The sequence below is a fragment of the Tenebrio molitor genome, chromosome 1 (genome assembly GCF_963966145.1).
Source record: "Tenebrio molitor chromosome 1, icTenMoli1.1, whole genome shotgun sequence".
NCBI classification, from domain to species: Eukaryota; Metazoa; Arthropoda; class Insecta; order Coleoptera; family Tenebrionidae; genus Tenebrio; species Tenebrio molitor.
This window is the reverse complement of record NC_091046.1, coordinates 38,760,310-38,785,142: the sequence shown is the minus strand read 5'-3', so window position 1 is coordinate 38,785,142 and position 24,833 is coordinate 38,760,310. Positions and strand designations below refer to the sequence as shown.

The 24,833-nt window shown below is 37.6% G+C and overlaps 4 protein-coding genes across 14 annotated transcripts in view; 2 read left to right on the top strand and 2 right to left on the bottom strand.

Moving 5' to 3' along the window:
* The window catches only part of Glut1 (Glucose transporter 1), a 201,663-nt gene extending 194,856 nt beyond the window's left edge, over positions 1 to 6,807 (top strand). For 10 of the 11 annotated variants that reach the window (XM_069039683.1, XM_069039646.1, XM_069039672.1 and 7 more), the window contains one exon: positions 1,909 to 2,960. In XM_069039683.1, the coding sequence (XP_068895784.1) occupies positions 1,909 to 2,000 (92 nt within the window). In that variant the 3' untranslated portion in view covers positions 2,001 to 2,960. Of the gene's footprint in view, positions 1 to 1,908; positions 2,961 to 4,590 lie in introns of those variants that run through there. The other variant, XM_069039699.1, reaches the window with a different exon arrangement.
* A 4,176-nt stretch (positions 6,808 to 10,983) lies between these two features.
* Positions 10,984 to 16,818, bottom strand: LOC138138340 (uncharacterized). The gene is made up of 3 exons (XM_069058203.1): positions 16,010 to 16,818; positions 12,648 to 13,217; positions 10,984 to 12,366 (listed from the first exon to the last, which is right to left on the bottom strand). Exons 1-2 carry the CDS (start codon positions 16,247 to 16,249, stop codon positions 12,708 to 12,710), a joined length of 750 nt encoding a protein of 249 aa, XP_068914304.1. The 5' UTR covers positions 16,250 to 16,818; the 3' UTR covers positions 10,984 to 12,366; positions 12,648 to 12,707.
* Positions 16,819 to 19,813: 2,995 nt separating this feature from the next.
* On the top strand, positions 19,814 to 21,168 carry MED27 (mediator complex subunit 27). Its single transcript, XM_069039835.1, has 6 exons — positions 19,814 to 20,089; positions 20,141 to 20,285; positions 20,338 to 20,462; positions 20,518 to 20,611; positions 20,662 to 20,868; positions 20,923 to 21,168. The coding sequence occupies exons 1-6, from the start codon at positions 19,905 to 19,907 to the stop codon at positions 21,052 to 21,054; spliced, it is 888 nt and encodes a 295-aa protein (XP_068895936.1). The 5' UTR covers positions 19,814 to 19,904; the 3' UTR covers positions 21,055 to 21,168.
* Positions 21,119 to 23,481, bottom strand: LOC138124644 (outer dynein arm-docking complex subunit 3-like). Its single transcript, XM_069039756.1, has 10 exons — positions 23,268 to 23,481; positions 23,007 to 23,206; positions 22,846 to 22,950; positions 22,622 to 22,792; positions 22,324 to 22,572; positions 22,133 to 22,275; positions 21,939 to 22,085; positions 21,640 to 21,887; positions 21,394 to 21,555; positions 21,119 to 21,344 (listed from the first exon to the last, which is right to left on the bottom strand). The coding sequence occupies exons 1-10, from the start codon at positions 23,383 to 23,385 to the stop codon at positions 21,193 to 21,195; spliced, it is 1,695 nt and encodes a 564-aa protein (XP_068895857.1). The 5' UTR covers positions 23,386 to 23,481; the 3' UTR covers positions 21,119 to 21,192.
* Between the last annotated feature and the right edge of the window lie 1,352 nt (positions 23,482 to 24,833).

Sequence of the window (24,833 nt, the reverse complement as noted above, 5' to 3'; positions counted from 1 at the left end):
TCTAATTTGGCGGCCGTTGCTTTTAACGACGGCCATTAAAGTTGTAAATAAACGTCATTTTAATATTTGATACAAATCAGAGTTTCCATGTAAGACTGGCGTTTAGATTTTTCGGGTATGAAATTAGAAACATCACATTACAATTCTCTTCCGACATATTTACGATTATTTACAAAATGAATTGTTTTATGTATGTTACATCCTAATAATTAATGGCATCTCCCGATTTAATGACATAGTTCCAAATAATAATGACTAATGAGGTAGTTTTGGATGAATCCAAATTGAAGATATGGGACATTAATCTGTCAGGGGCATACCTGGCACATGCTCACGTCGTGTTGCCAGATAGTTTGCTTCTTTTCTTATACAAGACGATAAAATTGTATTTTATCTTCGGGAGCATTTTTTAGCTAATTACGCTCGAGAAGATAATTAAATTTTATCGTCGTGTACTTATAATATTCTATTTTTTCTATAGCATTTGTATTTAAAATAAAATTTTACATTGTTATTAAAACATTTTTTTTAATCATTACTAATCGTGTCAGGTTTTAAAATCTCGTTAGTATGAGCGTTGTTAGGGTAATAAAAAATAAATAAATTATTTTATGTACCCTTGCTGTTAATGTAGCACTTTATCTACTCTTGCGCTTAAAATGCTACTTGACCTTTTGATTTGAATAGATAAAAGCACACTTTAACATCTGCTATAGAAAAAAAAACGATTAATTTATTACATTAATGTGTTTTTCTACAGTTTTGTTCTCCGTTTCTTATGCTTACGATTTACTTTTTCGTCGTCAATTTCAAACTAATAACCCCTCTAATGCTGTGTACGCCACTGAACGCGCAGAATGGTTACACCCCAAACCTATTTCTAATAAAAGAGCTATAATTTACTTTGTTAATTTATTACACACATGAGTTTATTGTCTTTGTTTATCCATCCCTCTTCTTAATTAATAATAATAACAGGATCAAAAAGTACCTATTGTAGATGAATTCAATGCACACATACAGAGCGCCCAGAAATGTGGTAGCAAGTTTTTCGATTGGTCCCGCAAGATGACACTTTTTTACAGAGACCTTTTTTATGCATGGCAACGCCGCTATCTAAAATGAGAAAGTTTTCAAATTGACCACCATTATGCTCAATACATAACTGAACCCTTCGAGCAACATCTCGACAAATTTTAGTGCACAAATCGGGGGTAAAAATTGTTCGGAAAACCTCCTTAACATATTCTTTTGAAAAAATTCAAAAATTGAATGTTGCAAGATTGAACAAATTTGGCTTTTCGAAAGTGCCATCTTGTGACAGTTTGTGTAAAAGTTGCTACCACATTTCTGGGCGCTCTGTACCGTGAGTTTTTTATTTTACTGAACATAGGATTCATGTATCTGTAAGTTTGGTTGCCTATTTCAAATGAATTGACTTGTCCATTTTAGAATTGAACATATAGCCATTTTACATTGTATGTGCAGCGAAATAAAAAACGCAGTGTATGTACCCGTATATTGAATAGATGAATGAGCCTTCAGTATTTCAATGTAACAAAGCGTAACTGTTTTAATGTTGAGGTAATAATTAATTCGCATGTGATAAAACATAAACCAGGTTCTGATATCGAGCAATACATCAGACGTGTTGAAAGATCTAAAACGTTTAAAACCAAAGAAATATTTTTTAATTTTGCAAGAATGTTTCGATGGTTAAATCTGGATGCTATTTAACAAATGGTGATGGATTGTTTCTTTTGGTAAAACCGTCGACTGTTCGATGTGACATCCTAGTTATTTTCATAATGGTTTGGTTTTCCGGGAGGAGGTCCATGTTAAGTGTCGAAGGAATGCGGGTGAGAGAGTCTGGTCGGGGCAGAAATGATGTGAACATTGTGTGTTTAGCTGGGTCCGAGCACTCGTCCCGTGCGGGCGACGTGGGGTCTCGTCCGCCGCCGCCACTGCCTCCTCCGAGATTCCCGAACAGCGCTGTTTGACAATGGGAAAGTCTTAACATCGCCACGTTCAGTCTGCTGCCGTTACCCGCGCCGCTCCTGGTGCTGGAGGACCACCTGGTGGAGATGATAGCTGAACGGAGCAAGGCTTGCGCCTCGTATCTCCGGCACAGCTTCAAGCGCCCCCAGCGCCACTGAAGACCGTGCTAGCGCGACAAACTCTCCAACACGGCCTTATCTGCTCAGTTCCCGAATGGACGTAGTGTTACCGTAACCACTTGGACTTGCGCTAAGGTGGCCCGAAGTTCGCCTAACTCACGAGACTGTTGTCTACAAAGACTTATTATTGTTACATTGCCGAGCGACTCGACTGCTCTAGTTAGGTCGTGACCCCTGTTCACCTAACTGCGAAATGCTCACGTCTATCTTCTTGCTGCGTTCACGATATGTATTTGGTTGGTGATGGGAGTATGCCTCAGAATGACTCGTTCATTTTCATCTTAGCATGCACCTACAAGTTTCTGTCTGGCTACGTAGACTGTAGATTGTTATGTGTTCTGTGTTACGTAGTTTTGACTTTCATTACCTTCCGACACGACACATTCAGTTCATTATCCCATCGAAAGCCACCGGTACTCTACCCACCTTACGTATTGTAGGTGCATCGACGCATGTTATAGAAATCTCATACACCGGGAGTGCGAATGTGTGTTGATTTATTAACAAGCACCCGCTCGCAATGCACCTTCGAATAAATTTAATCATACTAACTCACTTCAGCCTTTAAACTCACCTCCGCCCCAAACAGTACAGACCGTATTATTATAATAAACACATTACCTTTGGTGCGGGACGTGCCTCTTTACTCGACGGAAAACAGCCCCAAAGAATCGACTCGCGCCGATGCGCCCCGCACGACACACGCAAACCCGCTCGTCGTCCCGTTACCTCGCAGAAAGTCAAAATAACGCACAAATAACAAAAACTACACGGAATCAAAAACCGCATTAAAACCCCAATCGCACGTCATAACTAACTTTAAATGAGATTGTTCAAGCTCTGTTAAAAATTTAAGTCAACTCCAAACAGACATTTTTACATTGTTAGTACTGTAGTAACTATAGAAACAATACATAACAGTGTGTGAAATGCGATTTCACGCACATGACTATTTCTGTTTTTCACTTCACGCACTGTTTTTTATTAATTACCTAACAACATGGTCACTGGTTGATATACCTACGTCAGATTTCCTTCAAAAATTTGAATTTTAAAATTATGTTTTGAAAGCAATTATGTATAGAAAAAATATTGTTTATATTTCGTGCGTGACCTGCGTCTCGGCTTAAAAGACCTTTTCATACACAAAAAGCACTCTCTTCACATACTTAATATAAAAATAACTAATTTGCTCATTACGTACCTATGTAAAATTATAATGCTTTATTGCTTTTGGGGTTGAATCTTAAGAATTCTAAAAAATACTTGACCTAACCTATGTTATAAATTAAATAAATGAAGACAATTGAGCAGTTTTACCGCAGAACATCAATTTGTAGATTGAGCTTGGGCTAAAACCAAAGAGTAAGGAATAGGTAGTTCCTTACTCTTTGCTAAAACTACAAAAATGAATTCTGAAAAACTTTGGGTACAGTCCCTTTGTTGCTGAAATCATAACGTTATACGACATTTCTTACAATCTGAATTGTCTTAATTAATAACTTCAAATGTATTCCTACTTATAAGAACATGATTTAAATTGGAAGTGAAGTATTTTTGGCTGTAACATACTGCGTTAAGGCCATTGAATTAATTAAAGTAATCGCAAACCATAGAAACAGACTCGAAACAGGTCTTCATTTGACAGTTTCTGAAAAAAAGTAGTGCACCAGTAGAGGGCGCTGTAATATTTCAGCAGAAATTGTTTCGGTCAAGTTTCAAACGAATATCTAAATATTTTGGTGGTCTCGTTGGGTGCACTCGAGACGACGAGACGCGCTAAAAATGAGGGTGAGATGTTCGTGCAGGACGGGGCGGGCGCGAGTCGGCCGCCGCCAGGGGTGGGTGTCGTGCCGAAGGGTGGACGCACGTCCCGCGTCGCGGTGCCAAGAACCGGCCGGTTCGCCACTTGAAAATTTTAGGGTGATTTCAAAGCTGAACTGAAGGAGAAAAGCTGTGCCTGCGCGTCAGCCCTAGATCCGGTATATTCTAACAATTACACTGCCACTCCGATTCGCAGCACGTGCAGGCGCGGCCGTAACTGTATATTAGGGGTTAAATATTTATAATATATCGTATTAGACGCGAGTTGAAAGCGGCCTACTTACCTCGCTGAGCCCCTGGGGACGTCTCGTTAAGCGGACCGTTTTGAACCCGTGTAATTTTTTGATTTAGAAATTTTTTGACTGGTGAAATCAGGTGCTCAATTTTTAATAGTGCGGCCACCATTACTTATAATTTGTACAGTGTGATTGAAGCTCGTGAAAATCGGGGAGCACGCGAGATTTTCTCTTCGGGAAAGAAAGAGCGACTCTAAGTTGTCGCGGCCGGGAGCAGAGCTGGATGAGAAAATGTCGGGTCCTTCCGATTGGTCGAAAATTCATGTAGTTTTATATTAAAGTAATTTTGACAGTAAAACAAGTCCTGACGGATGTGACGTCAGAGGTAAATGGAAGTTCCCTCCGCGAGACAGCATAGTGGACTCGTAAATAGTGTAAAATTTTTAATAATCAAAGGACTTTTCAGTAACGAAGAGTGTTGTAGTGAAAATTTTAAATATATACCTCTGTATTTTGCTTTCATATTTTGAATAATATGAGACGAAACAAAGATTTGCAAAGTTATGTGACAAAGATTCGATATTAAATAATTATTAACCTAATCGTATAATAAAATTAATGTTTCACTGCCAAACACACTCATTGAACATATGATGGGGAATATCATGGCAAGGCGCAAAATCAAGAGTACCGCAAGTTGCTGACATTTTTTCGTACAGTTTAAGTGTTCAAAAGCTAATAACTCGCCTCGGTCGAAAATTGTATAATTTAGCGGTGAGCAACGAACAGCCACACACAACACCTAGGTCGTGAGAGGGCACGATTTCCTGATTTCATCCAAATTCTCCTTAAACAAGAGTATTTTTTTAAACGACTTTTCCGTGGTCACATATCACAAGGGTGCTTGAATTCATAATTTGTTTCATATCAATCCATGTGAATGCGAGTACACTTTATTTGTCTGAACACCCACAAACTTAGGTGCGCACTACCTACCTGGTCGAGCGACCCCGTATCAAAAACATTATTGTGTGTGGCAACACGGGCAATTTGTTACGTTGGATATGTTTCGATTATTATTGTGATATTACGCGATAACTTTGCAAAATCTTCAAATTCCTCAATAATTTATTCTAAAAATGTATGGGTACAATTTGTTTTTATAGTAATGTTAACATTAGCTCAAAGTGTTTTGGGTGATGTCTCTATACAATTAATTCTAACACATATTTTGTAATATTACATGTAAATAACACGTCTGTTGCTTAATGTTTTAAAGTTCTTTTTGAAAAGTTTTACTATTATACATACATAAATACATACGTACGTACGTACACACATACATACATACATACAAATTATTTATTGATGACAATTCACTCAGATACCTACATTGCGAAAAGTAGAAGGCGTGCGGACGAACGGGCAGGTCCCTCCTCTATCGTAGCAATTATTTTGATGTGATCCGTTGTATATAGTATATATTGTTGGTAATCTTCGTATCAGGTTATTTGTTGATGTGATCGAGAGATGGAGGTCATATTTTTCGAATTGTTTTTCACAGAGGGATGGACCGAAAGACCCGAACCGGCGCGTTCTGTCTTGATTGATTTTTTACATATTTATAATTTAATTTGTCTAGCCACGATTTGTAAAATAATTATTATGACTTATTTAAGTTATCGCTATAATGAATATTTAAAACCATCTAGTTTTAGTAATTCAAGATAGATCTGCGTAGATAGATATACGTTGACTCATACGATTAACATAATTATGAAAATAATCAGTATATCGAACAATTGCAGGAGTATATAAATTAGCGCCACTTGAAATGTTCCTGTTAGTACTGAGTTTAAGACGCACACTTTTAGAACCGATCGTTACTCTAAATTAGAGAAGAGCACCCTCAACGTCTAGTTTTAAACAAGTAATGCCATCACTGAGACGCACCATTGAACTCGCTATTTGCCCAGTATGTCCAAACTTTTAGTCAATTAGATGGCGAACGTATTTGGCGCTATATTTTTGCGAAACTATTTTCGTGCATTTAACATATTGTTGGCCTAAAACGATAAACACAAGTGCTAACAGAACATTGTTTCAAAACTATGGAGCAAAATGATTATTCTAAATGTAAATATTGTTACATATAAATAAAATAATAATCATATAATATTTAAAATTGAATGCAGTGTTTACAATTATTACTAACGGTAATTTTTATTTAACGTTATCGAGGAAGTGTGTGCATGTCTGATAGATTTAGAAAGTACATTTTTAAGTAAGATTGTAGATATTTTTAAAGATTATTATTCAAAATTTTACCGAGAGTACGGATTACGTTCCTCTCTGAAACGTTTTGGTATTTGTGTAAATCGAAATCGTTTTATGTTTGTCAGATTTTTTGGTAAACATGGAACTCGTATTCACGATGAGTGCGTCTGTACGAATGAATGATGATGATCGCAAGTCGACTAGACTAGTATTATGTTACATGAATTATGGAAATTACGAAACATGTAAAGTTTCCTGAACGCAATAAAATTCTATCTCTATACGAACCCCGACTTTTTTTATCAAACCCAAATAGAGCTTATTTCATCGAGATGTACACACCATAAAAGTGCGCCAGAAACCGAATTTTGCTGGCGCATGCGCATTACCTTTACATTAAACAACGGCGTAGTCCCTAATGTGTGTCTTTTTGGTGGTTTTCATTGTGTTATCTTCTGAATTGTTCTTGGTTTTTATATTTATTCTAGTGTTATTTATTTTGTATTTCTTTTTATCAAGTGTGCTTTCTGAAAATCCCTTGTTTTGTTCGCGCATTAAAAAGTCGACATTTTGTGTATAAAAATTTTACATTAAAAAGATACGCTACTGGGCTACCCCCCTCTATTTTCTTCGCCCAGTTTCTTAACTCCTCCCCATGTACATCTCTACCACACGTTTTTACGATATAAGTATCAAGAGAAAAACTTTTACCTAATGTACGTTACAATCACGATATTTGTTCCCAATAATGTTCAGTGCTCTTATAGCAGCAGTCCAAACCCATAAATTATTCCTGTCAAATGAAAGTAACGATTTAAAATGCAGTTTTTAACATTAACAAATACGAATTTGAGCAAGGAGAAAATACGCATCGATGCTAAGAAGACTTAAAAAAAATACCAACAACACACAACAAAGGTCATATTATCATAACTTTTCAATTCAAATTCAAATACATTAGCAATAACGCTGCTGAGGATTGAGGCCTTTTCAGTTTTAATTAAAGGTTATTTTATGACTAATGATGAGTTTATGCACAAAAAAGAAACAAGTTTAGTGACCTGTACAGACTGTAACAGTTTTAATATTCCATTACTAAGGGGGTAATGGAGGGTGCGTCTGCAGCCGGCTTTGGTTTGGACTCTCGCATTTGCGTTACAATCGAAGGAAAACTGCAGAAAACTTTGATCAGAGTCGAGTAGAGGGGACAAGGGGGGCACACGTGGTGTCTTGACAGTACTTGGAGTGCGGGTGGTTGTGTCCTTCTTCTGTTGTGGGTCTGGTGGCTCTGGTTTCTGATGGTCCTGGCGGCTTCTGGTACTAGTGGTGCTGGTTAGTCCTGGTGCCTGATTCTGTGGTGGTCCTTACGGCCTCTGGGTCCTGTCGGTGCTAATATCTGGAAGATAGAGAAACAGAAAAAAGAACAGAAAAGATGTGGCTTCCAGGAAAGTCCTAATGTCGTCGACGGTTAGCGCATAGTTATAGAGGTCGAGTCCACAAACTCCTATAGGTCGTTCGGAAGGAGGTGGATAGGGTTGGGATGGCTGTGGGGTTGTTGGACTTTAGGGTGTGGGTCACGTAGCGGCTCTGGAGTTACCTAAGGTGGGTTTGAATTGGGATTGTGGAGGTTTTCGGAGGGGAACCTCTCTCTCAAGCGGAGAATTGATGGAGGTAAACTCGGTTTTTGAGATTGTTGTGGATAAGTCGTAAAACTGGGTTGTCATAAATCAATAATAATCACCGCGTAACACACGCATATGCAAATTCCTTTTGTCGGGAAGATACTGCGCTCGGCTTATGTTAACAAACTGGCCATCCTCGTTCTGAAAGCTGTGTGCGGGCGTAAGAGTGAGAAAACATGATGTTTGGAAGATGCTAGGTAAGGGATATTACTTAAGAGCAGAAAATCCAAAAAGTTCATCTTCGTAGAAATATTAATCCTTCTACTAATAATTAATTATTCATGAAATGTTTTGGACGCACTGGAATCTGTCAGCGCTTCGGTCGTTTTATGGCTTATCCGCATAGGCCTCACAAACAGAGTATAAGCAGGTAGCATAGATGGGGGCACGGTATTCGATGACGGGACGAATGAACGACTCGATGGGTTTTCCTCCGGGTCCCGACCGATCAGCCGGACAAGTTCCGGTGAAACAACATTAACTTTTACTGAGGGAGGAAGGGCGACCGATCCCCGTCAACGCCGCTATTCGGCTAAAGATGGATGAAAGCGATACGCGAATGCAGGTGAGGTCGTTCACGGCTTCATAACAGTTCCCGTGTATAAAAAGGGAAAACAACAAAATGGCTGACTTGATAATGAAAATGTCGAAAATGAAATACGAGAGGCCTTCGGCAGAACAGCGCCCTTGACAATTTATGAAATACTTACGAACACGACAATTTCTACAATTTCAAAAAAAAAGGAGCGAAATGGAAAACTTTCACCCGTCGGTATATCGAGCTAGCGAATGAAAAACGGATATGAATAAAGTTTGAGATTTACGCTCAATTATTCCGTCGGGAAAAGGGGCATACAAAAACAATCTTTTCGGGAAGCCACGACCTGCGCGTGGAGATGGGTGTCACCACTACTCCGGGTTATGGTCCGGTTGTTGTGAAGTCCGTGGTCCTCTAGGAGAGCTCCGGGGACGACACGGCCCAGCAGACGCCAGTGTGGGTTGAATCCGCTGCTGCGATCAGTTCGAAGAACCTTCCGTGACGGAGGTCGCAAATCCGCTTCCGCGATACGGCCTGGACTCTTTGGATACTCGCCGTTTTGACTCCACCACGTTCACCCCAGCACCTGCTGCACACTCAATTACCCCCTTCACTGCCTCTTTGACTCGAAATTTACACCCGGCAAAAGGTCGTGAAAACTTCCCCGATTCGAACTGGTTCCCCCCTTATATGTGTTTTGCCCCTCTCTCGGGGGATTTTCTTCGGCGGATACGGAAACACCGCTGGCCGTGTGGACGTTAATAAAACATTCGAGAATGACCTAGAAATTCCATTTGGTGGGAAATTTAAATTTAACAGTACGTTTATGAGTTTCTGGCTCACCCCGTTGTACCAAACCTTGTTGAAAGGCCTTTCCATGTCCAGAGAGACAGCGAGAGGGCACTCCTTCAGCATACGGCATACCAGGTGGTATCCGTATGAGACTCGAGGTTAGGGTTGATGGTGGAACGTTCGGACCGGAATCCAAACTGCTCCAGGGGAAGGAGGTTGTTTGTTTCGAGGAAGTTTTTCAGGCGATTGGAGAGAATTTTCTCAAAAATTTTCCCTGCAATGTTCAGGAAGGATATTGGACGGTATGGAAAGCAATTCGTTGAGTCTTTACTCAACTTGGGGATCATGACCTTGGTAGCATGTTTCCAAGTGGGGGGAAGTGGTGGGTACGCTCTGAATTCGTCCGAGCCCCAGGGTCGTTCTGTTTTTCAACAACTTAATGAGGGCTTCCACCTCGTCCGGAAGACTCTAGACAACGAGAGAGTCGTCTTCCGGGAGAGGGCGGAGAAGATGGTTGGGGGGTTGCGTCGGAAGTTCTTGACGCTTCTTGTCACTTGCATGAAAAAAGCGTCATCCCATTTGCAGTGATAGATTGTTGCAAGGAAAGTTTTACACGCTCCACCCCAAACTACTGAAGTATCCAAACAAGTTTTTCGCTTTTTATAAATAGAATGAGCATAACCAGTTTCAATAAAGTTGTTACATTAACTGGACCATCAGTACCAAAAGAGGATACAAATTTAAGACGTGCTATACCTCTTGAGGAGAAGTTGAGTGTTACGTCAAGGTAAGAAAAGCACTAATTATACTGTTTTATACTTTTTTTATTAAAATACAATTAATACAAGTACATTAATTAAAATTAATATCTGTTTTTATTTTTTACAAATAGAATAATTCCGATTCGTCTGTAAAACTACTAGAATAAAGTGCACTGGCTCATTGGAACATCTTGGTGATGAAATGTTTTGGATGTCCTGCATCGCAGGCAAATTTATTGTTTGAAGAGTAAGTACCAGTGACGGCTCGTTAGGGGCGGCAGAGTCGGCCGGGCCGTACCACACAAAATTACGAATTTTATTTTCATACTTTCTGATAAAAAAATGTTTACGTTATTTTTCTTCAAACACAAATAACAACTTAAATTACAATTTACATTTCTGTCTCGTACCTAATTACATTGTACTGTGTACCGTATGTGCTGTAAATACACATACATATTATGTAGTATAAATACCTAAACGCATCCAGGATAGTTTTGAAAAAAAAATGTGTGTGTAAATAAAAATCCACTTAATAAACGCAAAATTCTACTAAACAAATTATGATGTCTGTTCGCCTTCATCGTTTTTTTTTAATTGCCTCAGTAAAGACTAATTTAAATTAGATATTGAAGTTAAAGTTATTTTTTCACCATTACAAAAATTAAATGCATACGAATATTTACAAAACTACGACAATAATTGACAAAGCCGTTCCTAGGCTCCTGCGGCAAGTGTTTATTAAATAGGTAATAAATACATTCGGCGAAGGAAGGGGAAGGGTCGGCCAGTGACGTATTTGCCGAGTGCACACAGACTAATCTTTGCACTGCGATTTTGAAACGATGAATACATTCAGAAGTACGTCCAGCTGTCTCGTCTCACCAATCTTAAGTTATGTTGCTGTAACTTGTAACGGATAGCTTAGCTCGTTTCACACAAGCCCGGCAAAAGTTAATTTGGCCGACAGCTGTTGCAGCGCTGTGGCGCTGCTAAACTGAGTTTGCTAAGGTAACGACAACGGTTGCGCCCATATTTCCATCTCATTTAATTTGGAGTCTATGCAAGTTAATCGACACGATACAAACATCCCGTGACACGATACAAACATCCCGTAAAACAATGAGTTGTCGCTACCTTATTTATCATCGAGAACCTTAGAGTTTGCGTTTGCGTAGTTTAATTCCTTAATTTCAAATTCACGTCTGCTCCTAACCGTTTAACGTATCGTCTTTTGTTTCTGTTTTGTGTGTTTAATCTGTTATTAATTATTATAGTATTATTTAAATTGTGAGTGTAAGTGGTAAGTAGGTAAACACACCGACAATGGCAAATGTAAAAGATGTAGTGAGTACCAATGCCGATTTGATTAACTATTTATTGGCAAATAAATTTCATACATTGTCTAATGATGACAAAATATTTGTGAAGAAATTGCCAGTTCCACAACCCTCAATGGTTGATTTAATACAATCGAAAAGTGGTCATAATCGCGCGTTTTCTAAAACTCTGTACCAGAAACATATACAGGGTAAGTCACATAAGGCTTATTTCTGAATTTATTTTGTACGCAACCAAAAATACTAATGACGCAGACCACTTGATACCGTTTATAATGTGATTTAATTTAGTAATCAACGTAGGTATGTAATTTGGCTAAAAATGTCAAAATGACGTTTTCCTGTTCTGATTAATGAAATCAAAAATTACAAATTACATACCTACGTTGATTACTAAATTAAATCACATTATAAACGGTATCAAGTGGTCGGCGTCATTAGTATTTTTGGTTGCGTACAAAATAAATTCAGAAATAAATCTTATGTGACTTGCCCTGTATGGTTAACGGGCAGCCAAGTGCACTTGCACTTGTTAGTTTTACTATGTAACATTTTTTTAATTATGAACCTACATTTGTCACGCGGATGCCTATCAAAAAGTTAAATTGACTAATTAGAGCTTTACCGATCTACCCATGTTCGGCCGACCCATATTCGCGAAACACGAGCCGTCACTGGTAAGTACAACGTGAATCAGTAGGCTGAAATGGTTGGGGTTTCTTTGATCCACGACGATGTATAGTCCGACAGAAACTCTAGTGGAATTCGGCTTTGGTTGTAAATTTAACAACAACAATCGAAGAATAAGATTTTATTATCACGTAATAACCGTTGTCATAAATACAACTACCACTACCTGTAACATCCCTGCCTGAAGTTAACATTGCGAACCCCAAACTGACAACCCTCATTAGCATTTATCAGTAGGATTATTGCTGCAGCATAAAATTCTATTTTTCAAGAGACAAACGTAAATTTACAACCAAAGTCGAATTCCACTAGAGTTTCTGTAGGACTATACAGGGAAAGATGCCAAAGGTTGTGTCGAGGTTGCTGTACTATCTTTTCGTTATAAAGTGCTCAAGAAGTAGTATGACGACGTCTTGCTATTCTTATCTCCTTAAAAATGTTTAGGATACCAATTTTAGCATCCAGTTTTTCATCTGCGGTAAGAGACTGGAGTGAGGGAACAATAGATAAGGCGAAGTGTGTGTCTTCATCTTGTGCCAAGCGTGGTGCTTTCAACAGTTCTTCGTCCACATCTTTCGCCGTTGCATTCGATTTATTATTATTAATATTTTTCCATCGTAGAATAGGTGTAAAAGAGGCAGTAAGAGATCCGTTATCATCCTCATCATCATGTTCTTCTTCTTCTTCTTCTTCTTGATCGCCTGTCGGTGCTAGATTCCCTTCCGTTGGCCGATTTTCAATGCATGGCAGTAAGAATGATAACTTATCAAAGTAGATGTATTTACGTCTCTTGGTGGCAGCTTGCCCTGACTTCCTTTGTGTATTCAATTCTCTACGGAAACAAGTCCGCAAATTGGCCCATTTTTTCTGTGTTTCGAGACCTGAAATGATATCGTGCGTTCATTTAAATTTATCCTTAAAGTTGGCGTTGGAGAGTCGATTGAGAACGCACCACTCGTGTAAAAGCGTAGATTTAAACAGCTGATGTGTGATCCTTTATGTAGGTACGGTAGTGCGTTCACAATCGAGTCTTCAACGCCTACTTTCAGGATAAATTTAAATGAACGCACGATACAAATAATATTAAAATTATACCGGGATATCAAAAATTATCTTGGTCAAAATTTTCAAATAATTGTCGAAGCTTTGTGTCAAATCATTTTTTGAATGTCAAAATCAATTTTCGACAGCACTTCCCACACTTTGCAGTAATGCGGTAGGATTTTTATACATCCGTTACAAAGTGTGTTTTGCGAAACTGGCTCTGTGACTCATAAAAAACGTGCTGCTAGACCAATAGTTCGTACCGAAGAAATCGTCACACTAAATAAGTTGAGACGGACGTTTTCCAATCCATGACCACCTTTGACCAAGATACTCTTTGATCTCCCGGTACAAAACTACTTTGTTGTGTTGCTATTATTAAAGCTTCCTGCGTCCTCCACAATTATGTATTTACAAATAAAATATGGAGTAGGTACTATGGCGGACAAAACATTTTGAACGATCAAATTTTGGCATATCAAGAAATGTCAATGTAAGCTGCCCTTTACTGTTATTATGACGTTTATAAATTAAATCGAAAAATTGACGGTTTGAAGTAAACGTCTATCAAGTTTATAATAATAATTTAGTGATACAATGCCAGCCGTATCTGAATTTACTAAAGCCAAAAGAGTAACCCTTCACCAAAGGGGTAAGTCGTATGGGCAAATTTCGACGAATTTAGGGTTATCGAAGGGCACTATCCATGCCATTATGCGGAAGTGAGAAGACACTGGGACGGTGGTTCAGCGTCCAGGTTCTGGAAGAAGGCGGGTGTCTTCCGTGGAACAGAACGAGGCACCCCCGAACTATCACCGAAATCTGTGCCTGTCCATGAGGAATAGATTGCTCTTGGTTGTACAACAAAATGGAGCAATGATCAAATTAATATTGACTTCTTCAGTTTTAATTGTAAAGTTTTTTTTATTTTAAACTTTTAATTTTAAGTTTAATAAATAAATGTTATAATTTGTTAGTATTGTGGATTGATCTGTACTTTGAATTTTTTGATATTTGCGTACCATCATACAACCTGTTGGGTCGTTCTGTCTTGACGTACTTAAATAGAACTAAATTTGGTTTCATCTATGATGAAGACATTCCTGATTTTGTGTTGATGCTAAACCTCTAAGAACTAAATAGATAAGTACGTATCTACATTCTACAGTTCTACACCACTCGATAGCTTAAGGGCTGCAGCGACTTTCGCAATTTCGACGGCAAAGACGAAACGATTAAGATTTATCCACGTTCACCATTCGTGAGCCGACATAGGCACACCAAAACTTTTGTGTTAATCTATGATTGACTGATCTGTCACTGGTGACATGACAAGAAAGGCAAAAATAAAAAATGAGGTTAGTTGACCATAAAGCCAGTTTTACATTTATATGTATGTCAAAGGAATAACAAGTCGTTCAAAATTTTTTGTCCGCCATAGTACAATCTAACTATGATTGCCCTATGAATAAGAATAAGTATAGCGATAATAATATTGAGTGATTCAAAATGATTGTGGATAAGTATGGCAACTATGTACGAAAATTTATGTGGCAACTGTGTGGGTAGGATAGAGTTGACACTCCTTTGACAGTTCATAGTCGCGCAATTTTGAAAATTGTCAAGTTAAAGTGCAATCTTATAAAAAAAATCAAATGCACGCGTATGAACTGTCATACAAATGTCAACTCTATTCCACCCACCACGATATCACCCACATATTTGCCACATAAATTTTCGTATATAGCTGCCATACTTATCCACAATCATTTTGAATCACCCAATACAAATAGCCTAGAAAGAAATAATAAATAATATGACTGATGTGCGGCAATACATGTTTCTCGTCTTATTTTACTTCTCCGGAAGGTTCTGTTTCATTTCAATATGACAAAGTGTAAATACCTATGTAATAAATAATAATGCTTTTAAAATTTAATAAATAAATAGATAAGAATATAGGCAGAATATAGCCTAAGGGAGTCCGTTTCGGCTCAGGGACGTGAGGGTCGCGGGTTCGATTCCGATCCAGGGCGAAATTTAAAATAATTAAATAAAAAAAAAATAGGCTATATTCTGTCTCGTGATTCGGAAGTCACGTTAAGCCATTGGTCCCGGTCTATTGAGTTGGTCACCATGCCCCTCATAGATTTGTAAACCAGTCCTAGACTGTGTAACAAATTTTATATATTATTTATAATAATAATGCTTTTACTTTAATCTTGGGCTGGGAAGGCGTTGGAAACCGTCAATTGTTTTGCTTTTTTAAAGCGTATATTGACAGTTGTAACAAGACCAGTTGACAGCTAACCTAAAATTTATAAACAATAACTTTTCCTGTTTTTTTTCTTTCTTTGCAATGTTTTACATTAAAAATAGAATAACTAGCAATTCCTATTCTCGAAGCAAATACCGTGCCTTCAAATAAATTAACGGTTGGTAGACAGTTTGGCATTACCAGTTGTCAATAGTTTTACGTGTACTGTGCTGTCCAAGGTCACTTCTGTGCAGTCTAAAAATTGCATGTTGCCAACCGAATTTATGTTCAATTATGTGCAGATTAAACAGTTAAACCCAATCAAATGTAATTGGTGTCAAACGGCGGGAAATTCAAACATTATATTGTTGCAAATGGTTTACTTTTTTCAACGCCACTCAGCCCAGGTTTTTATTTGAATGCATAATATAAATATGTACTTTCCTTGTTTTCTTTTCTCCTCGTCATCCAGTTCACTCCATTCAGGAACAACAGTTTCGCAGACTTCTTCCCATAGCCTTTTCTTCAAATTTATGTCAGTATACTCTTTTAAGTTTTTTTTAAATAAAGCGGGTCTCTTTTCAATTTCCTCAATTAATGTCTCTATTAACGAGTCGTTAATTAACGACATTGTCGAACTTTTGTAACAAAAAATATGCAAAGATTTTTATTTTGCGCTGTCTGTGTGGCAATTAGCTGGGAACAACCACGCCGTACACATCAATGTCGATCACCGACTGACCGACCATGACCGACTGGGACTGGATAGTCGGCGAGTGTGCGCACTCACAAACACCATGCTGCATAAACCGTCTGTCGATAGTTGGCCCACTCGCACACTGTGGTTGGCCAACTTTTCAATCGAAAGGGAATCGGGAAACTCATCGAACTATTTTTCAGTCGGTCTATCGGTCGACTACAATCGCTTTGGTGTTCGTACTCATACCGGGACATTTTTTTAACTCTGAACATATTCCCTATGTTTAGTTTTAAAAAGCACAGAACGATGAGAAAACAGATACGATCCTGATTTATGGCAAATGTAATAAAAATGCTTCTGCCGTTCCGCGTTTATGCAAACAATAAACATTTTCCCAAAAACTCTTCGTTTTTTCACAATTTCATTTTACCAAGCGAATGACGTTTATGTAAAAATGATAAATTTACGAAACTGCAGAGCTACAAAATTTTACTATTTTTATGTTTTTTAAATCAAAAAACAAATATCTACGTTAACTTTGAATTTTCAATTCCGTCGGGCTCATTATCACTCGTGAAATACCCTGTAGAAGTAAGAATTAGCTCGTAGTTGACCCATTTTTTTTTCTTTATAAACTGAAAATTTTAACAGTCTATTATACCGAGTGACTATAAATGATTGAAAGAAAATAGTGGATTGGCAACACTGATGCAGATGGTAGTGCAAGTCTTGTCGTGCATTATCTGTCAGTCATTTCTATTTAGGTTAGGTTAAGTCACGAAGTACATTGTCGATTTAGATTTTTTTGACGTTTGTTTCAATTTTAAAAATTACGTGTGTCATGCCAACGATGTCGCCAACTAAAGATTTCAAATGTGTTACCAACATAACAAAATAATTTTCAATCATTTATAGTCACTCGGTATTATATACGTACTATCGCGGCCAAAATACTTTGGTCGTCAATGTGACATAAATAACATTCAATTGTAAAGCAAACTTTAGGATGTTTAACCTTATTTTTTACTACTGTCAAAATTATTTTAATCTATCAGTGTCATACGGGTAGGGTAAATCCCAGCTGCGGAGGCAGGGTTCAAAAGCAAAAGATCAACATGGTCGCGGTTTAGACAACCTTCAGAAGCAAGTAAGACGATTCTATATTTATCAAAAACTGAAGGTGCCATATTTTTGACAAGAATAATTTGAAATTGTCATGTATATTGACATTAATACTTGATTTACATTTGAAGTGTCAAAAAGTGACGACCAAAGTATTTTGGCCGCGATAGTACTATTCCGGACACGGAATCTTGGCCACAACTGACATTTAACTGACAAATATGTGTGAACTGGCCTTTATTGAATATAACCCAACTTTTGACTCGATAATGCAATTTCCTTGCTTTTTTGATGTCACAAGAAAAACTTCAAAGTGATTTTTAATAATTGTCATTTATTAATGACACTAATGCCTGGATTACATCATTTTTTTTTAGAAATGTCTAAAAAATGTTGGCCAAGATTCCGTGTCCGGAATAGTACCTACTCTCGTACTCTCGTGTCAAAAATGGATTACTCCCTAGGATTTAGGGATATTCGTTACTAGGTTGCCATAAATTTGGTTAGGTTGGAGGCAATGTGGTTTCTGGTGACAAACAAAAGATATCCCAAAAATGTAAGACAGCAAATTAATTCTAACAGTTGCAAATGACTAGTTTCTCGCTAAGTGATAGATGATTTTTCGTTTCACGATCAATTTTGGTTGCTGGCGGCATATTTACTTGGATTTAATCTCTCAATTCAAAGTAACCAACCTTAGGCATTCAAAATAACTTTTGAAAATTCTAGTTACACACAACATGAAAAACGTTATTTCCCTAAAGTTCGAATTCTAGGGAGTAATCCATTTTTGACACGAGAGTATGTACGTTTTTTTAAAATTTCACCTCAAAGAAGTAGGCTTTGAAGAATCGATTGACGCACTATACGGATTACAGATCAGTCAGATCACGGATCAGCTTCAGCTGTTTAAATTTTACGCACAGTCTTACCTTTTTACGTGAGTGGTACAGTTGCGGCCCCTACAAACTCAGACAGTGTGACAAATAAAAAATGTTGGCTGTGTAACAGGGTCCTAAAATTGAAGTTTATAAAATGTCACCCAACTGAAAGAAAGTCAGTGGCGTATAAAATAAAGAATTTGAAAAATTGAACAAATCAAATACAATAAAGTTAATATTTTATTGTATCACCGTTACCATCTATGACCATTTGGAGTCTCCTCGGCATTGACAGAACTGTGCGTTGTACACAATCCACAGATATTTGCTCCCATGTATCCGAGATACTTTGAATTAATTCTTGACGATTTTCGGGCAAGATCTTAGTATTAATTTCTTTGGCCATGATACCCCAAATATTTTCGATGGGGTTGAGGTCTGGGCTTCTCGCTGGCCAGTCTAATGTGGTTACTTCATTAGTTTGCAAAAAATCTCTTATTAGATGCGCTGTATGAATAGGGCAATTATCCTGTTGGAATACAAAATTATTTCCAAAAATGGGTAGAACTGAAGGTAACAGTGCTTGCTCCAGAATATCTCTATAAAACTAAAGCTGTCAATCGTTCTTCCACTATAACACATATTCCCGTTCCACGGGAACTCACCCACCCCCAAACATTCACAGAAAAACGTCCACTACGCTTAATTTTATGAACATATTGTTCAGAAAATCGTTCACCAACTGGTCTATAAACACGAACCCGTCCATTACTGCATGATTGAAAAGTTTTTTCATCTGAAAAGACTACGTTTTCCCAAAAGTTGACATTGTTTATATGTTGAAAGGCGAAACGCAGTCTTTCTTCTTTATTTGCTACTGACAAAAATATCTTATTGCTCTTATTGCGGTACTAAAAGGGTGCTCCCTTAGAAAATTAACTAAACGCATATCTTCACCAATATTCTCTGCCGCTCTGAAAGAGTTTACGACATTTTAAGATCATCTCGTAAGATTAGCAAAATACCTACGTTGTCGTTTTCTTCTAATAATTCCAGTTTCCTCAATTTTTCGTTTTGCCAAAAGTACCGTGTTTTTATCAACGTTTATTTCATTTGCGATGTGCCTAATGCTCATACCGTCCTCTAGTCTAGTTCTAATTATCGACTTTTGCAGTTCGTTTAATTGAGGCATTGTAAAAATTGTGCACGCTTCTGACTTACAAAAAACTGACACTGACATTGCCATACCGGATAAAAGTCAAATGTACACATTACAAATTTTTTGAATTTGGCAGAATGTGTCAAAAGCCGGTGTCTGAGTTTGTAGGGGCCGCAATTGTACGTTCAGGGTACGTTCACAGACGACTCTTCGTCTTCAACGCCATTCAACGCCTACTTATAAATTTCAAATTTTACAACTTTGTAAAAAGAACTTAGGGATGTTTGGTTTTGTAGCTGGTAGTGCTGATCCTGCTGATATTCTGGCATATTTGTAACATAACCTATAATAATCCTAATGTAACATAAGTGACAGTCAGACAGTCTGCAATTGGTTGTAAGTGGTGTTTTCGAAAGGAATAAAAATGGAAAGAGACATCGAGCAGTTAAATTCTGCTTTGAATTCAATTAAAACGTTAAGATCCAACGTCAGACGCGTTTTTGAATCAGTAAGCAACGGTCTACGAGCTGATCATGGCGAGGAAGGCAAAGAAAACAAATTCATCGTTGAACTTCAAGACTTGCTAACTACTGTGAACAACAACTTGAGGTGCGTTTCCAATTACCTCAGGCGTCAGATCGATAAATTACTATTTTGCAGAGATGTAGAAAGTGCCGTTGGCAATTTGACGCCACCACCAGGAGCTTTTAACTTGGGGAATACCACTTATTTAGGTCAAGAAACGACACAGGAGCGACAAGCTTTGTATGGACAACTTGTAAATAGCTACAAGTGGACAGACAAAGTAAGTGCAACCCTGTACAAGTTTGTATCTTATACTCCATTACCTCTTGTAGATTCGAGAATATAGCGCTCTTGCCGGTAACATACTCGCCACTAATTCCTTTAACAAAACTTATAAGACATTTAGTACAACCAAAAGACGGAAAACCCAAACTAGTAACCACAATGTCTTACCAGAGTAAGTTAACCACTGACAGTGTTAGATGTAGAAATAATTTTTACTTTGTCCATAGGGTTATCGAAAATTTAATTACAAGCATTGATCGTTTATTTCCTGATGTGACAATTACAGCAAATCGTCCATTTTCACCAAACCCCATCATCCAAGTTAGTAATTTGCAACAATTACAAAAACATTCATTATTCGTTATTTTTAGGCATGTTTAGGAAGAGTATTGAAGGCTATTATTGCGTTCAAGGGACTCATGATCGAATGGGTTGTTGTAAAAGCCCTCTCTGAAACACACGACCCATGGACAGAATCTCGATATAAAGTATTTCGCAAAGTTACGGAAAACTGTCATGCAGCAATGTGTCATTTTCACTCACCCATGATGCCAGAGCTAGCTGTTAGGTCATTTATGGTGAATGTCTTGATCACATTATAAAAACTTATTTTTTAACATTTCATTCCACAGCATTGGTTTCATAGTTACAATACTCTGTTCAATGCGCCATGCAAAAGGTGTGGCAATCATCTCTTGGGCAATTTACCACCTACTTGGAGAGACTTGCGAACCCTAGAGCCATACCATGAAGAGTGCAAATAATACGACCTGGATTAGGTGACGAACATTGTATAAATTAGATAAGAGTAATTTCATTAAAAGAATATTGTGCAGAGTTCTACAGTTTTAATAAAAAAAGCATAGTATAAGTCGTAATAGCTATATATAATTAAGTTCCCGCTACTTGAATTTTCTTTTCTTTTTCTTAGACTTAAACATTGGAACCATGTCTTCGTCTTTATTGTTGGCGGCAACAATCTCGGCGCTTTGTTTCTTAATATCCTCTCTCGTCAGCAAGTGAGACACTTCCGCGGTAAATCCTTCCAGAAGAGCTGAATACAAGGCTGTTACGTAAACATTTTATAAAAATACGTCACTCACATTCATCTGTGACCACTTCTACATCTGGTTCAACACAGCGCTCCTTCATTAATATTTCGTAAAATCTGTAAGCTGTGTCTATCTTGGAATCGTCCAGTTTCTCAGCGACGTTGGACATCAAAAATGACAGTTTTGGAACAAGTATCGCTATTATTTTGCGTCCTAAAACAAATATTTTACTTGGATGTACCAGGTTGAAAAAGACCGGAAATGAGGGAACATGTACTAAAGACAATTCAGCGTTACCATCAATTTCGTCCTCTTCGGGGGGCACCGGTGCGTCCTCCGGGAAAGGACCAAATTCTGCTTGTTTCTTTTCAAGCACCTTCTCTTCGGGAGTTTTGATTGTCTTGCACAACTGGTGAATTTGCCTCAACGAGATTCTCACTTGCGCTATTAAATTACGTTTGAATGTTATCGAATGATCACAGATTCTCTTTTTCTCATTTTCTTCCTCTATCTCATCCATCAGTTCTTTCTTCCGTTTTTTGTATCTGAAATGCACGTTAACATAAAAATGTAAAGCTTTACCACCTCAAGATTACTCTCCAGTAGTTTCGACCATGGTGTTCTTCAGAAGGTTACTCATCATCTCGGCGTGGTTCATCTTATTCATTATGGTATCTCTGTTACGTTCACATTTTTTAGCGAGAGCACTTAAACGCCTCTTCTGTCTCAGCTGCTCTTGCAAGCTTCAAAACATCAATCAGTCGGTAAAATGAGATCCGCCGCCCTTTACCTCGGGTATATCAGCTCAAACGACGACACTAGTGTCGTATCTCTTAAAAACTTCAACGTGGCCTCTATTTTGCGCAAATCATCGTGCAACATCTCGAAATCTTGCGTTTCCTCCACTTTCATTATGCACGTCGTCAAGTCGCTCTGAAATCATCGCATTTACTACCAGACTTGGCAAACGAAGATGTTTACGTCTCTCCTCAATAAGTGTTTTAGATTGGAGTGCAGGTTTTCAGCTTTCTCGCGCACTTCCTCGAGATCAGCCTTTTGCGTCTTCATGTCCTGAAGGATCGCTTTTTCTAACGCCTCAAACTCTTGCTCTCGGTCGTTTTTGTATTCGGTGGCCAACTGGCCCTGTTTCGCAGCGTTTAAAACGCATCTGCACTGATACCAGTAGTCGTTTTGAATTGTGAACAGAATTCCATCAAAATATAAAGCATCCTGAAAAAAGACAATTTGAAGCAAGCGCGTGGATGTTTTCAGTGCTTACTTTTTTCATCACGTTGATTATTTCGGCGTACGTTTGCTGAATCGCCAAAGCTGCTTCTTTCTTCAAGATGGCGTCTTGGACTTTCCCCGTAATAATTTGGGCGATTCTTTCCTCTTTTATTTTGTCGAACACTTCATATTTCAGTCGGTCTTGAAGCAAGGCTTCCTCCAACTAAAATAGTATTTTATTTGCGTAACTTACAAAAGTACCAATGACTCGAATACTTTTAAGTCGATGAGTTGTTGCGACTTTAGCCTCATCTGGTACTGAAGCTTATCCAGAACCTTGCGTTTTGTAAAATTGACTTGATGTACATTTTCAATCACTTTCTGAAAGCGAATTTAAATCATTTTCTTTGGGAATCTAGATAATTCTGAAACGAAACTTTTGGATCTGAATTTTGATATGCTAATTGCAATTCCCTATGCTCGGCTAGAGTATTCCGTAATTTTTGCCTGTCACCTCCAATTGCGTTATCTAATTTATGTCTGTCTGTGTCAATGGATTTCCGTAAGGTCTGAAGTCCTTTGTACTGTCTCTTACTGGCTACTGCAGTGTCGACTTCGTTGATTTGCCGATCTCTTTCTGTGAAACATTTGTAAAGTAATCCAGTCCACCGACGTGGTTTTTAAAAATTGGTACTGACTGTACAAATTTACCAGTCCTTTATATTGAGTTATCTTGTCTCTAGTTGTCCATTTTGAGGACGACATGCCATGAACCCTCACATTCTTGGCCGATAACGCATTATTTATTGTATCCATTTTGGAAAAAAGAAAAATAACTTCTTCAAAACAATATAATAAAAACTTATTCAAAAAAACTTCACTCTTTACATTAAACTACTTGATTCTTATCTTTTGACAATATGTCAATTTGGTTGTGTCAAAAATTTGACATTAGGAAACTAAATAAATTAATAGATTTCCTGAATGTGGAGTTATCTCCTCCGGTAGATTGCAATAGACAGAACAGGTTTGTAAAATAGAAACAAAATAAGAGATTGTGATAGTGAAAAAATAACATGAATGAACGAATAAATAACACATAACACAAAAGATTTATGTAAGTATTTATGTTAGTATTTTATTGAGGCAGAGACGTTGGAAGAGAATGTGTTACAGATTAAGAATCGGGTTTGAAGTTTGAAGACTTCAGCTAATTTGTAAGTTGCACACAAACTATCATGATACCAGAGTAATGTTGGTTGCCTAACTAGGCTATATATTGTAAATGCTAAAGAAGCACGATGAGAGTTCAATGGATTATATGTATGTATTCATTGTATTCGCAGTAAATTTGGATACACCGATGAATGTATTAGGTAAATTAAAGAAGGTGAAGAAACAAAGGGAAAAATAATAAAATAGTCAGGAAAAATGATCTGTTGACAAATTAAAGAAAAGTAAATATGAGCAACCACTAATGGAAAGAGATATTGTAGAAAAGAAAAATTAAGACCAGAGACATGTAATCATAGAAATAAATGCAATTCAGATTGGAAATTTAACAAAAGAGAAGTAGATTCAGTTATCTACAATAAATAGACCTTGGAGCAAAAAAGAACATTGAAAAATTACGCGAATCTTGAGTAGCAATGAAATGAAAAAGATCTAGAGGGGGTGTAGGAAACAAGGAAGTTTTTAGTGACTTAAAAAGATGTTAGTTCTTTAACGTATTGACCTAGATAAATGCAGAAAAAAGATGTCTGACAAACCTTATCATTAATTGTGGTTTATTACGTAAAGTAATTGTTTGGTCAGAAAACGTAAAGTGTTACACGATTTGTGTACAGTCGGTATCGTCATTACATAATAGAACTTTCACCAATACAGTGAATGAGTAATAATAATAATGCCGAAGAAAGGTGACGTAATTGCTTGTATAATATCGGTGGGTTAGTGGTACACGTCTTGCAGCCTCAGGAAGTACAAGTAACGAGGTCAATTCTTGCTGTAAAGCAAGTTACTATATTTGTCTGCTGCATCATTGTTGTGGGTCCGATAAAAATAGTAGGATTTTTTTAAATGGAAGAAGGGTTGTTTGGTTGGATACGTTTGGATATTATATAATAAAAATAATTAAATAAAATAATTGGCGGCATCCACGCTATACAGCAATTTAAAAATCGTTTCGTGGCCGCACTAAAGGTAGATTACTTCCTCATAACTTAAGAGGATAATGGCAATACCTTGTGCAAACTGCAGTTTTA